Source organism: Daucus carota, chromosome 9, assembly GCF_001625215.2.
Source record: "Daucus carota subsp. sativus chromosome 9, DH1 v3.0, whole genome shotgun sequence".
NCBI classification, from domain to species: Eukaryota; Viridiplantae; Streptophyta; class Magnoliopsida; order Apiales; family Apiaceae; genus Daucus; species Daucus carota.
The window spans coordinates 396,425-411,408 of NC_030389.2; the positions used below are offsets into that span (position 1 = coordinate 396,425).

At 32.8% G+C, this 14,984-nt stretch overlaps 2 protein-coding genes across 3 annotated transcripts; both read left to right on the plus strand.

Annotated features, from left to right (window-relative positions):
* The first annotated feature begins 2,529 nt into the window (after window positions 1–2,529).
* LOC108200213 (uncharacterized) lies at window positions 2,530–6,375 on the plus strand. The gene is made up of 10 exons (XM_017368279.2): window positions 2,530–2,668; window positions 2,812–2,868; window positions 3,826–3,903; window positions 4,029–4,053; window positions 4,132–4,164; window positions 4,271–4,392; window positions 4,543–4,673; window positions 4,817–5,040; window positions 5,658–5,911; window positions 5,998–6,375. Exons 2-10 carry the CDS (start codon window positions 2,866–2,868, stop codon window positions 6,091–6,093), a joined length of 966 nt encoding a protein of 321 aa, XP_017223768.1. The 5' UTR covers window positions 2,530–2,668; window positions 2,812–2,865; the 3' UTR covers window positions 6,094–6,375.
* Window positions 6,376–9,161: 2,786 nt separating this feature from the next.
* On the plus strand, window positions 9,162–14,057 carry LOC108200234 (B-box zinc finger protein 19). Of its 2 annotated transcripts, XM_017368311.2 has the most exons (6): window positions 9,162–9,573; window positions 11,538–11,634; window positions 11,743–11,858; window positions 11,963–12,307; window positions 12,464–12,558; window positions 13,703–14,057. In XM_017368311.2, the coding sequence occupies exons 1-5, from the start codon at window positions 9,481–9,483 to the stop codon at window positions 12,545–12,547; spliced, it is 735 nt and encodes a 244-aa protein (XP_017223800.1). In that variant the 5' UTR covers window positions 9,162–9,480; the 3' UTR covers window positions 12,548–12,558; window positions 13,703–14,057. The 2 variants fall into 2 exon arrangements, with proteins under 2 accessions (XP_017223800.1, XP_063941674.1); XM_064085604.1 differs by lacking the exon at window positions 12,464–12,558 and having other exon boundaries at window positions 9,198–9,573.
* Window positions 14,058–14,984: the final 927 nt, after the last annotated feature.

Consider the following 14,984-nt stretch of genomic DNA (forward strand, 5'->3'; position numbering starts at 1 on the left):
GGATTTAACCGACAGTTCTTGTAGTCATGGTTGCCAATCTTTGTTTGTAATGAATCTGAATCTGGAGGAAAATGGAACATGAATGTTATTCCAACACTATTTATATGAAAGCATATGAAAACATGCTTAAACCAATGAAAGGGAGTTTATATTGGACACATATCGGGTTTTCAAATATTTTCCCCCAAAAGTAAAGAGAATACTTGAAAGGCCTGAAAAACACAGAAGGAACAAGGTGAACCAGGTGTAGATGTAAAGTTAAGGAAAAAGACATCATGATGACGTGCAACTTATGTTTGATGTATGGTCATAACAAGTCTACTTATTTGACATCTAAGGAAGAATGTGAGGAGAGACTGAGGCAAGAAGCTGAGGGAAAAAAGGCTCAGGCAGCAGCAGCAAAGGCTCAAGCTGCAGAAAATGTAAGTAATTTTGATTTAAGTTGAGGTAATATCTCTTGTTAACTACTCCCTCCGTCCCTTTTTAGTTGTCACCTTTGGGTTTGTGCTGGTCAAATTGACCAAAGTTTGACTAAAATGTATTAATATTTTATTAAGTGAAAAAATAAAAAATATATGTCACCGGAAATAACTTTTTATCTATTTTAATACGTAATTTTTCAGTTTTTTAAATTAATGAAAGAGTGACTTATAATCTTTGGTCAAAACTTAGTCAATTTGACCAACAAAAATAGAAATATGACAACTAAAAGGGATGGAAGGAGTACATTATACTTATAATTTTGTTGCTTCAGACTGCAGAGGATGAAGAAGGCATCGAGTCAAAAAAATTAAGGATGAACAACCTACAAATGAAGGAGCACAACCTAAGAGGAAGAGAAGAAGGCCACCTAAGATTAAAATGTTGAAGTGCTTCATCCTCCGCCTCCAACTGGTGTAGGTGTTAACATGCTGATGGAGGTCACCCATATTTCTCAACAACAAAGGAAACAATCAAAATTTCATCACAACCAACTAGAGTTGCTTCTAATTTGTCATCTACAAAAAAAGCCAAACCACGTTCTAGCCAGCCTTAATAAATTAGTTCAATTCGATGTTCAATTATGTTAGTTATCTTAGTTTTAATATTACTATCTTTGAATGTTGATTCTAGTTGTGGTCTTTGTGGATATTATTGTTTCTCTTCTAATGTTAAACAAGAACATATTTTGGATGTTAATTTCAAACGTGATACTTTTGAGTGTCTGATTTATGTTATGAAAATTATTAATCTAATTTTTGATCGCAATATAAGCACAATACAATAAACAACAAATTTCATCAGATATTAACACTTTAATTTTAAATGTTTGAATTTGCCACGTAAGCATCAACCATGTAAGCATCAGTCACGTAAGCATTACCTAACGTCTGTTAGTTGACTTTTAATGGAAAGATGTAAATCTGAAAATTTTGAAGTTTAAAAATCGCATTATTGATAAAAATAGGATAGGGACCTAGATAATAAACAACCTATAATTGAGGAACTTTTGAAATAATTATTACTTTATATTACAAACTTTTACTATTTTTGAAATATATATCATTGAGTGGGACGTTTCACAAAGGAAATTGGGAAGGGTATTTTAAAGTATAACAACTATGCAATGAGTATGTCATATTCTATACACAATATTTGATATAAAAAATTACAAACAACGGTGCAAAGGAAAAAAAATCTGATAAATAATAATGCGAACGTGATGCACGCTTCTTTTAAAATATATATTTTATATCTAAGTTTTTTTTTCTTCGAAGCCCTTAAACTATAAGATATATTTATTATCACATCAATAAATTCCAAAAAAGGAGTAACAAACTTTAATGTTAAATATATATAAACTAAGGGGTTATTCGATTGAGATTTTAATGGATTGTTTTTTATCTATGGATTGTATGTGATTTTGATTTTGTGCGGATTCTTGGCAAAATGTCGTAGAATTGATATAATTTTTTTACGATTCAAGCACAATGCTTCAAAATCTCATTGATTTTGTTAGGATTTCAAAAAAACATAAAATATATTGTGAAATCTCACAAGATCTATCGGCATTTGAATATCATCAAATCTTAATGGATTTTAAACAATCCCAACTGAATAATATCGAATTTTAAACATAATTTAAAATCATAATTGAATACCACCAGATTTTTTGTAGCATAATTTAAAATTTCATTGAAATATCCCAAGATTTTAATCAGTTTTGAACAAATCCAATTTAATACCCTCAGATTTTATCAATGAAAAAAATTCTTTTTAAAATCCCAACCGAATACACTACTCTCTTTACTGTTGTGACCTGGTTGAATTATCTAAATCATAATATTAACAATTTTTATTCTCACATCTTGATTAATGTTAAGTTAATTTTGCTATAAATTTTATAAGTTATAAATTTAATATAAGTATATTAGGTGAATTAGAATTTAAAAGAAATAATAATATTAGGTGAATTAGAATTTAAAAGAAATAATAATTCTCAACAATGGGCTGGGCTCTAAAAGCCCAAAAACATCTTAACCAAATTTGAACCGGACTCCGTCAAGCAGTGCGTTATATTTATTTTCCCGTCCAAATATTCTTGCTTATCTGCAACACTTCAATCTTCTAATTCCCAGCGGAATCAGAATAAAGATCCAAACTTTATACTCCAATTCTTCTAATTTAGGTATACCCTTTATTCCCTTTGCTTTTTCTTCAATCAATATTTTAGTTTATTAAGGTTTGATTTTTCGTCTTCTTGTTTTGTTATTTGACCCAATTATCAAGATTTTTTTATGTTTTTTTAATTTATTGTTGTTTTTGTTTCAGAGGACTTGTGATTGTTGGTTAGGCCTTTTCAAGATAATCAGAAAAACATCAAACATGGTATGTGTTGGTGTGTGTGGGTGTGTGTTTTCTTGTGTATTTAGCTGTGATTTGTTATGATTTTGACCTTTTTGTAGTGAGATATCAAGCTTTATTTGTTTATTCGCACAGTTTAAATTAGATGATCTGCCTGCAAAACCATGTGCTGATCTAAGTAATCGCAGTTTTGCAAATATCTTTTATGCTTATTCGGAGTTGGTTTCTATGGTCAGGTCATTATTGATAGATGTTTGTATGCCAAATACTGTGACACATTTCGTACATCTGATCAGTACTGGAGTTTTATATATTTAGGATTTGAAGTGTATCTACTTGTTTAAGTTAGAGTTGGAATTGATTAGTCATTCCTGCATATAATCAACCTTCAAATTCATGTTCCTCCCAAAAGAAAATAACTTGTACATCGCTCATAGTATGATAGAAAGCTGTTTGCTTGTTGTCAAACCATTTAGGATGACAGTCTGCAAAGAACTGGTCATAGCCGTTCTAAACTTCTGAAATCGTTACCTTGATTCATAATGCAACCTTTACCAAACTGGCATGCCCTATAATACCCAACAAGAACTGAGTTCCTAAGAAGTAGATTATAGCCATTAGTGAATACACAAGCATGAAGCTTTTTGAAGAATTAATAGTCGTTACAACTTACAACTATCTTACAAAAAAAATTGTGAATAATTGCGATGAAGTCCTCTTACCTACTATTGTTGATTGCATATATACTGTAACTTCTCAAACTTTTGAATTGCCATGAATTTGTACCTTGACCTTGTTATATTGTTTACCGCTGTTGGGATTTTACAGTGTTCTCTTAAAGTCAATATATTATTGATCTTTTAGTAACTTATTATATGCTGTAAAATTTTGTACTTTTTGTTTTACTTGGGCTGTTATTATCGGTGCTTCTTTTTTTTTTTTTTGAAAGATTATCGGTGCTTCTTGTTTGCAATCTTGCAGTTTTTTGAAGGATATGGATTTCGTGGAACATCATTCGAGCAAACTTACAGATGCTACCCTGCAACCTTTATTGACAAGGTTTGGAAGCTTTTCTTGCCTTGGTCTTTTACACTACTTGATTTTGAAGTAAATTTTACACTGTGTTCACTATTATCTAATGATCCTAAATTCCTAATCATACTTTTTTTTTTTCATTTCTTCAGCCACAAATAGAAAATGGTGATAAAAGTAAGTAATACATTTATTTATTTTATTCTTTTTCCATAATATATGTACCATACTAAGTTTCTGTACTTTTTGTTTCAGTTATAATGCCTCCCTCAGCTCTTGATCGCCTTGGTTAGTTAATTTTCTAAAAAAACTGTGTTTACTTTGCTTCCCTCCGCTCCAAAGAATAGTGTAATGACCTGCGTATAGGTTCTAATCTATCTGTTGAATACTGCAGCGTCTCTGCATATTGATTATCCAATGTTGTTTGAGCTGCGGAATGCGGCTACTGAGCGGGTTTCTCATTGTGGGGTTCTGGAGTTTATTGCGGAAGAAGGCATGGTATATATGCCATACTGGGTAGGACTCCTATACTTGTGTTTAATATCTAAATCGCCTTGGCATTGCAATAGTGCTAGTGTTGTTTGAAGTCTATTTACCACTAAACATAGCTTCTGTGTTTTATTCTTTCTACTTTCTCAAGCATAATAATATATTGATTCCTCGCAGATGATGGAGAATTTGCTTCTACAAGAAGGAGACATTGTGCGAGTGAAGAATGCCACTCTTCCAAAGGGGACATATGTAAAACTACAACCCCACACAATGGACTTTTTGGATATATCCAATCCAAAAGCCATGTAAGCCAACATATACACCTTTTTATCAGTTTTGAACATGTTATTTTCCGTTTACGTCCCTTCTATTTCGTTCTGTGAGTCTTGGGAAACGGGATGATTGAAGAAATTTTATTTAGTATGTTTTTGTTCCTTCTATTGTGCAGCTTAGAGACTACACTGAGGAACTTTTCTTGCTTAACCACTGGAGACAGTATTATGGTAGCCTACAACAATAAAAAGTACTACATAGATATCATTGAGGCAAAGCCTTCAAATGCCATAACTATCATTGAGACAGACTGTGAGGTGGACTTCGCTCCTCCTCTTGATTACAAGGAACCAGAAAAGCCTGCCACATCTCTTCCTTCAAGCAAGGCACCAATAGAAGGTAATAAACTGCAACTTGGTAGTTGGTACATATATCTTATATATGAGTGGCTCTTTAATTATCCACTTTCATATTTTGTTTTTCTTAATTTTTAAAGAAATGGTATCTGCCCCCCCCCCCCCCCCCCCCCCCCTCCTCCTCGAATTGCAAGTCCCCATTTTGTTTCTGAATAGAAATACAATTATGGCCAGTCAAGGCCCCTGTCCTCTCTCTGCTTTATTTTATAAAGTTTGGAAGATACATATTTATGTATTTTGTTGAGTCAAAATATGTAACAGATATAAATTTAAATAAATGTCAAATATAAATTTGCAAAAAGGACCGATGCATTGCACAGGGTATAAGCTATATATTGTATTGACTATGTCATGGACTTATGGTGTTGTCATTTTCATGTGTGCAATGTTATACTTTTCATCGTGTGAACCTGTTGTTTAAGGTAATTTTTTGCAATGGGTTGCTAATCAAATTTATGAACACTCTCCTCCACCCTGTTGCCATTATTTAATTGAACACCAAATTTGCTATCGTGTTTCAAATTTGCTATCGTGTTGAATGATGTATATCAGTATGTCTTTGTTTCTCAGATGCATAAACTAATATATTAAAAATTGCAGGTCAAGAGGCTGCAGCTGAGGCTGAACCGAAGTTTAATCCTTTCACAGGAGCAGGGAGACGTTTAGACGGGAAGCCTTTGAAGTTTGAGTCCCCACCGCCTTCTTCTTCTTCTGGGTCCAGAGACAAGCAACCTGTCACTTCTAGTGGAAGGGGACAGCCTTCTTTAGGATCTAGTGCCCAAAGTAGCTCACGCCAGTCGCAGGGTAAACTTGTGTTTGGTTCAAATGCAAATAAGCCAAATGGAACACCAAAGGTACTTGGTAAATTTTCTTTTACTACTTACTTGGACAGTCAACTGTATCATGTATATTAAGCTATTACAAATTACTTGTCTTGTAGGAAGCCGCTAAGGAGACTAAACCAGAGCAGTCCTCAGCGAAAGAAGAGCCAAAATTTCAAGCCTTTACAGGAAAGAAATACTCGCTTAGGGGTTAATTGTGTTGCACTGTTGCTCAATGATCATAATGTTTAAATTATTTCTTTTCTTTCCAGTTTAGTATGGCATACACTATGTTGAACTATAATGTTGTATGGTTGACTCACATAAGTTATCGGGTTTGAAGATGGTAGGAAGCTGGTAGAAAGTGAAAGTGTCCTAGCATGGTTGATGAAAATCTCTATCAAGGTCTATCTAATTTGAAGCCTATAAATTCATATCATGCATCACGAAACCATATTTGTATTTCAAATCATATGGCTTTGGCTCTTTTCTCTTGAGTTTCTTTTGTTTGGAAGGAGCAAATGTTTAATTCAAGTGTTTATATTCGAAAAACATCTGTTTATTTATTTTGCTTCTGCCTGATGTTTTAAATATGATATGAGATGCAAACTATAGTATGGAAATGGCGATAGAGTATAAGATAATTGTTTTGATTTATTATATATTTATTATAATAGGAAAGGAGATCGGGTTAGTAGAAAGTTTGATGCTTTCCTATCTTTGGCAAAAAAAGTAAATTGTATAGTAAAGAAGTGATGTGCAATATTTGTCTTGTACAAAGATGAGTGGCCAGAGGCAAAAGCCTTGTTGCTTCGAAGCTTGCCTAATCTTTTATCAATGCATCTTACCGACTTTGCCTGATGGTGACTTCTCACATTTGTGTGTTGAAGAAAAGCAACATAATTGTTGGAGATGTAAAGTTTTAACTACTGTATTCCTTTATGAAGCGAATGCACATCTGGTGCATGTATAATTTGAAATTTGGAGAGATACGTTTATTTGTTGATATATACCAAACAAAATTGACGGAGGAGAAATATCAAACTAAGCCAATCAAGAGGAAAAATGTCCTATGTTTTAAAATTGGTTCGGGGAAAAGTCCAGTATTAAAATATAATACTACTTAGGTAGTTGGTATAATTATAAAATTCTTGAACAAACAAATGCAAGAGATATTTATTAGAGAATGCTATTCATAATGAAATTATGGAAAAAAAATTAAAACTTTGTTATAATGTATTGTTAATTTGTTATCCTCTAAAGTGCACATTCCCCTCTCTCTCTGCCAAAAGCCCAAAACACAGTAAAATATAAATAATATATCGACACATTTGTTCTTGCAAAATCATAAAATTACTTTTCACTGGAAGGGTGTATCATGTATGGATACTTAGTGTAAGATAATTGAAGAAAAGTTAAGTGTATGAAATAGTATGTGTATATTTGCTTAACTCTGTAGAAACAGAAGGCAGGCCTGAATATGGAAATGGGCCACACAAGATATTTTATTTAGTGGATGTTAGAACATTGATGGTCCCTTTCACTTGCAGTCTCAACCACATACTTAAATTTACAAGGGTGTGTGTATAAGTAATTAATACTACTAGTTCATGACAAGTTTTTGTGGCCACAAAATAGATGTGGAATCAATCTTTAAAATCTGGTACTACTAAAAAATCCTTGGACTTTTGACGTAAGTGGACATCTGTCTTGGTTGCTTTTTTAAGCATTTCTTTGTGGTCCTCGCTACCTTACTCATTGTTCCCAAATACACCTTCTCGAAACTCCCACTTTTATCATTTTCTTGATTCATGTATATCCGGTATTATATATTTTGATAAAGGGTTTGTCTAGTGTGTGCCCAAGGGCACATGCTAAGCACTAACATTTATAAGATTGGAGGGATTTGATTGGTGTGGTTGTTGTAAATGCAAGGGGGGCCATCATTATTAAAGAGTGTAAGCCAATCAAAATCTCCCAAATTTATAAGTTTTAGTGCTTAGTGTGTGCCCTTGGGCACACCATAGAAAAACCGTTTGATAAAATCAAAACTTTCGCAAGCATATGACGTGAATGCAGACTAAAACTTTACAGGTATACTATGACAGTTGTATATTTATATCATATAATACTTATTATTATTTACATAACTTTATTTTTGGTGGATAACTAAATGTGTGACTCTTTTGAAATTAGTGTATATATATATAAATAATCTCAGTACTGTTTTATTATTTTCTCGATGAATATCCGGTGTATATATTTTGATAAAACCAAAACTTATATTAACGTGAATATGAACTAAAATTTTACACATAGCATTGACTATTCAAATTATATTTTCAATTTTTTTCTAGATGATGTGACAGATGTATGATTAATTTTAATTGGATAATTGATATGCATACAAGTGTTTCATTATTATTAGTGTGGGTTGAATAAATAATTAATTATCAATTAAGTTTAAGAAAAGAAATTTGTAAATACCTAATATTTTTCCATATACATTGTATGTTTTTTTCATATGATTTATATTAGTCACATAATATTTATTTTTAAATAAGTAAGATCTTAGTAATGTATTAATATCTAACATTGGAATATGAAGTTTTATTTCTTAAATATATTTTATCTATTTCTTTCATTTTGTCATGAAATATAAACATGTATGTTTATCATTAGTGTCATTCGGAACAATTTACATTAAAAAAAAACAAAATAATTTAATTAAGATATTTACAATACATTATCAAGTTTTATTCTCTTGTTATGTCTAACATTAAATATATCATTATTTATTTCCAAACCACATTTAATTGTTCAATGTAAAATTTAAAATTCAAAGTGGATGTTCTTGCGCGAATTCTAAAATCTAAATTAAATTTACAGGGGTATATTTGATTGGGATTTTAAATCATTTTTTCATTCATGAAATATGAGGGTATGCGATTGGGATTGTTTGAAATCAATTTAAATCTTGAATATTCAATTGGATTTTAAATTATGCTACAAAATCTAGTGCTATTTAATTAGGATTTTAAATTATGCTTAAAATTCGATGATATTCAATTGAGATTGTTTAAAATCTGATAAAATTCAAGTGCTAATAGATTTGTTTGGATTTCATAAATTTATGTATTTTGTGGTATTTTTTAATGCATTTTAAATTTTTTGAAATTCGATCAAAAATGATAAAATTTTAAAATATCCGTTCTTAAATCCTATCAATTTTGTGGCGTGCGATCTATTATTAATACGCCCCTAAGTTTTCCATGAGTAAATAAGAACACTTCTTTTCATCAAATATTAATGAGATGCATATATAAAGTTGTACTCTAGCAGAGGCCTGCTCCTCTTTTGTTTCTCTTGGTCTTGTGTTTTCTTCACCTTCTCTCACTCTCTTCCATCTTCTTTTCTATACATACACCTATACACACAAACATACATCTATCTATCTCTTTACAAATTTAAAACAAGATAGTACACAACCTTTTATCTCTCTGCTGCTTATTTTCTGGGAAAATGAAGAAATACACAAAAACTTGATATAAAATATACACACATATAGATACAGAAGAAAGAAAGGTGGGTATTAAAGAAAGATGAGAACTTTGTGTGATGTGTGTGAGAGTGCTGCTGCTATCATCTTCTGTGCTGCAGATGAAGCTGCCCTTTGTCGTGCTTGTGATGAAAAGGTCTCATCTTAATTACTATACTTGCTTCATTTCTTACTCTTTGCAATTCATTTTTTTATTAGGAAATAAAGATTTTATCTAATGGATCTAGCTTATTTTGTTTTACCATTATGCACATTTTCTCCAAAAGGTGAAACTAAAAGGTGTGTTTTTTCTTGATGATGGATTTTTAGTGGATGAAAAACATGAAATTAGGTTAAATAGTGGGACTTGAATGATTGTGATGAATTGTTTTTGTTGAGTTCTTGGGTGACATTCTGTGTGGAGCTGAACACAATTCTCGAATACCGTTTGATATGTGATAATCTGGTTTATCATGTTTTACCATTATGCACATTTTCTTGAAAAGGTGAAACTAGGAGGTGGGTTATGAGTACAATGGTGATTTGTTTTCTTTCTGGATGGTGAATTTTTGAGGATGAAAACAGGAAATTAGGTTGAATAGTGGGACTTGAATGCTTGTGATGAAATTGTTATGTTGATTTATTGGATGACATTCTGTGTGGAGCTACTTTTGGTAATTATAGTATTATGTATATTGAAGTAAAGCTTTAGGGGAGAAACAAGATTGTCGAATACAGTTTACTGTGTGACGGTTAGGGTTCGTGTTCATTAGTGGTTAAAAGCTTATATGGGAGGAGGGTGTGGGCATCGATTAATCATGCCTTTGTGGATAATTCCTTTTTTGTTTTCAGTGATTGTAAAAGTTTTTATAATGAAGGGCAAACATCATTAAAAAAAATGTAACTTCGGCTACCAACAATAGCCATCCATATAAGTAGGTCAAAACTGGCGGCAACTGAACTAAAGAAGGTCAAATTCAAATACTTAATCTCTGAAAATTCAAATTATTAATTCAGCTTGGTCTCAGTTTCAAGCAAATCAGGTTATTCCTTAATTTCATATGTTTGAAACTTTTTTATATAAATATTTTTTATAAGATATTATAGAAATTTATTTTGTTGCTTATATGTTATTGTGTTGTTACTGCAGCTATAATGCTAAAATTTGTAAAGGTACCCTCTTTTTTTTTTTTTTACAATTGCATCATATCACGTCGCTTCCAGTTTCATGTAATTGTTAATTGTGGTGAAAATATTGCTACATGTGTCTTTGTAATATATTTGCTTCTATTTGCGTTTTTGAACCCTAAACACATATATGTTATAAGGCAATCTTTTTTTGCGGAATGCAACCTAGCAAACTTGAACAAGCCATATCGCTTATCTTTAATATGTATAAATTTCTTGAGCATCTAATAGATACGGCATCTAATTGTTTCTGATAAAAGCATATTCAACTATAGTTTATACTCCATGAGCATATGCCAAATAGGAAAAAGGTTAGAGGTTTCTTAGGCACCCTGGTGTGGATGATGATATTAGCTGCATAGATATGTGATCCTTAAAATCTTTGTACTATTAAGGATTGCAATACAATTGCTATATATGTCAAACGACACGAAATCACCCCAAATGTTTTAATATGACCAATTCAAATGAAATTATCTCATACATCATACAAACCTCCCTTTTTTCAAAATTCGCATACACCAAAATGAATTTGTTTGACAGTAAATTGGTTATTTTGATGGAAAATTGCTCTTGGCTTTAGTAGGTTGCATGTGCTTCCGGATTTCTGTAACCAGCTACTCTTAACCAAGACAAACCAAGTATAACCTGAATATACTGACATAGCAGTTTCCATAAATTTTTTTGACATAATTTATGATATAATAATCTTTAGTACAATAAATTGGCCAAAAAATGTCTAGGTTTCTAACGGCAATTGGTCATTCAGTTGCAAGTAGTTGATATGAATATATACAGTTGTCAGAAATAGCTATGAGATAATAACTGTCACTACTTTTAGCTTTTGATCACCAGATCCAATGGCCAATCCAAAGGGTACTTGCGAGTTACAACTTACTGAAGTATGTTTGGCATATGTAATTGTTATGTCAGGTACATATGTGTAACAAGCTTGCTAGCCGACATGTACGGGTTGGACTTGCTGACCCAAGTGATGTGCCGCGGTGTGACATTTGTGAAAATGCGCCTGGTATGCAGTTTATTATGTTCTTGATACATATCTTTGTTTGGAAAAACTTCCAAACCACCAATAGAATAGTCAATGAAATTCAGTTTTTCCTATAAAACTACTGTGCAGCATTCTTCTACTGTGAGATCGATGGGAGTTCTCTCTGCTTGCAATGTGATATGGTCGTTCACGTTGGGGGAAAAAGAAAACATGGAAGATATCTAATGTTGAGGCAAAGGGTTGAGGTTTGTCATTTAATTTTAAACAAAGATCATTAATAAAGCTACTGTGTCTCATTTATGCGTAAATTCAATTTATTTATCTTTTTAAAAATGTCATCTGTCGGCAGTTCCCTGGGGATAAAGCTGGAAGCAATGATGAGCTAGGTTTGCAACCTATTGATCCAGGTGAATCAAGGAGGGAATCTAATTACCCATTCACGTTTGTGACAAGAGAAAACCAGCAAAATCAAAGAGCGGAGAACCAACAGAATCAGCAAAATCATAGGGCTGAACACCAGCAAAATCACAGGGTTGAGGACCAGCAACGAAGGGTTGAAAACCAACAATATCATAGGACAGCACCTGTTCCAATGCTCGATAATGTTGATGATGGTGGTCGGAATATGGACACAAGCTTAATTGACCTAAATGCCAGGCCCCGAAACGTACATGGCCAGACTTCAAACAACCAGGTATTTTTCTACATTCCGGTATTCCCCTGCTCCTTCAGTGAATCTTAGTTGTAAAGCTCTGATTTGCAGGGGAATATCTAACTAATTACTTACTGAATAGATGTTGTTGCCCTTATATTAAATTTTACAATCTTATTTCACGCTTGATTATTAAAGGAACATGGAATGGATATCCAAAGTGGTGGTGATCATGAATCTGAAAGCGTGGTTCCAGTAAGGTCTTTCATGAGAGAGACTTGAAAAAGATCGAGGTATATAAGGTCCATGTGTTCTTGTTGAATTCTCATCTGAGATTAGTTATTTATGTGGATGATTGATATCTATGATGAAGGCACAATGGTCATGGAGACATTGCCAATTAATGCATGGAGCGGTAGACCTCTAAATGAACAATGTTATGGCAACTTTTTAATTAGCCATTTTGGTGAAGTTGATATTCCTACATACCTAAAAAGAGGAACAAAACTATTTAGCTTCTATGGTTATGAAAACTGGGGGAGTAATTAAGCTAGTTTGGTTAGTTTTACTAATTTTGTATGGTAACAAGTAAGAACTAATAACACATTCTAGTTATTCTAGGCCTTTTACTGGTGTCTTTCTTGTTATAGCTATCCGCTAGGTCACAGATTTGAACATAGGAATGACCTGTTTATAAAAAAATAGGGCACCCTGTCCCAAATCTGCATATGCAAGAGACACTTGGTACTAGATATTCATGACTGCTATATTCCACTTTTTGTTGAAAATAATATGAGGTTTGGCCGATACATGGTATTGAACTTTTTTTAGGAATCTGGATTAGTGTTCTTTACTAGGTTTTATTCTCCAATCTCCATCTATTCCCTTGATGGATTTAATTCAAACAGGAAATTAGTCTACAGTGTCATTCTTCATTTATACAATCTTGGATAGATTTGAAACATTCGAGTTCAAGGTTTTTATACTGTATCTGGTACGGGTATGCTTCATGCAGTTTTCAATTAATATCTAGATATTAAAAAAGATGTCACTTCAGGCTCTTAACAAGTGTCTGTAGTATGGTTATAATGGGGGAAACCTATTGTTTCGTGTGTGTAATGCCGCATAGGTACTGGATGAGTTTGAACTCATTTTCCAAAATTGGTGTTTGAATAGCTGAATTTGTGCTTCTATTTACTATCAGGTTTTTAAACTAATATTAGTGGCGTTCTGCAATTTTTATATAAAGATAAAGAATTCCGGACTTGCATGCATCACTTGACTGATTTATTTCTATGAATCAGATTGTACTATTATAAGCTTAACTAGATGACATATCTTTAGAATAATTGTGTGGCAAAGTTATTAGGTCGATATTGTTGGTTTAAGCTGCTTAATTGGTCAACTTGACTGGAAATTTATTTTTGTTTTTTGCAGTACGGATACATTTCAAAGAAGTGATATTCTTGCTCTAGGAACACCATGAATTATCTGATGTCCCAAAGTCTAGAGTCTGACAGAATATAAACTCAGCACGTGATAGCTGGTGCTACAGGCTTCATATGCTGATGAAATTTGTTGTGTTGGACGAATTAGTTGTACCTGACGTTACAGTTGGTATGCTTGTATTTTGTGCTGTTGGTACAATGTTTTGCACAGTAACTTGTAGCAGATATATATAATATATGGGACGGTAGAAGTCCAGGGAAACTAAGTTATAAGATTCTGTCAACATTTTAGTTAACTTTCCTTGAAGTTTCTGTAATTTGCAATTTTGCTGTGTTGTGCTTCAGTGAAGCTGTCTCTTTGCATCACCAGTGTAGAATGTATTTTAGTTTGTCCCCAGATTTGGCAGGATACCCTTTATATAATCTATGATCTATCTGCCTTATGTACACTTTCAATCTCAAATTGGATAGTAGTGATCAGTGTAGAAACCATATTCTGCTGGGGGTATTCAAACTCAGTTATCAGGTATACGGCCTCCTGATTTGAGTTGAGCTGAGCTGAGCTGAGCTGCGCTGTTGCTTTACGGGATATCGAACATTTAATGCTGTGTTTGGTAGGGGTGAATATATTTGGATCGAATGTTGTGTTTGCTTTCTTTCTTGTAGGACTCTCCATAATAAATAAGATCAATGTTAGTGCCATAAAACCATACAACCAACACAGTTTTCATCACACTGTCTAGTTTCTGTTTGAGGCCAGTAAATTTATTCCATAGTACTGCTAATGGACCTGCACTTTGTGTCACCCGATAATGCTACTGCATGAACTTGCATAGTGTTTGTGGCCATAGGAAGTTGTTCCTTGAATTCGTTTTCAAAAAACTCAAAGATACCTGTTCTATAAACCCGAATGCTGAGCTTGGGACATGCTGATAAATGCTCCATGTTTAAGTCTACAAGTTTTCACAACTCACTGTCGTTACTTATTGTCTACAAGTGATGAAGAAATATGTACCAAATTCTTTAAATAATCACTCCATTACCTATAACGGATATATAAAACTTTGAGTCCAGACTAAAATGGTGGAGATATATAGTCTAACACTTGTCTGCTACTGTATAAAAATGTTACTATAAATTAGTATGACGGAGCTAAACCTCCCTGCCAAGTTATCAATTTTACAATACACAATGATTTTCCTGGACATAGTAGCAACTCTTAAATCTCTTGTTATTAACAGCTCTTAATCTCTTATTGTTAACCGGAACAA

Coding starts and splice junctions, on each gene's coding strand:
- LOC108200213 (XM_017368279.2), top strand. Junction 4,674..4,816: donor ATATCCAATCCAAAAGCCAT/GTAAGCCAACAT, acceptor TCTATTGTGCAG/CTTAGAGACTACACTGAGGA. Junction 5,041..5,657: donor AAGCAAGGCACCAATAGAAG/GTAATAAACTGC, acceptor TAAAAATTGCAG/GTCAAGAGGCTGCAGCTGAG.
- LOC108200234 (XM_017368311.2), top strand. CDS start 9,481: ATGAGAACTTTGTGTGATGTGTGTGAGAGTGCTGCTGCTATCATCTTC. Junction 11,635..11,742: donor CATTTGTGAAAATGCGCCTG/GTATGCAGTTTA, acceptor ACTACTGTGCAG/CATTCTTCTACTGTGAGATC. Junction 11,859..11,962: donor TGTTGAGGCAAAGGGTTGAG/GTTTGTCATTTA, acceptor ATCTGTCGGCAG/TTCCCTGGGGATAAAGCTGG.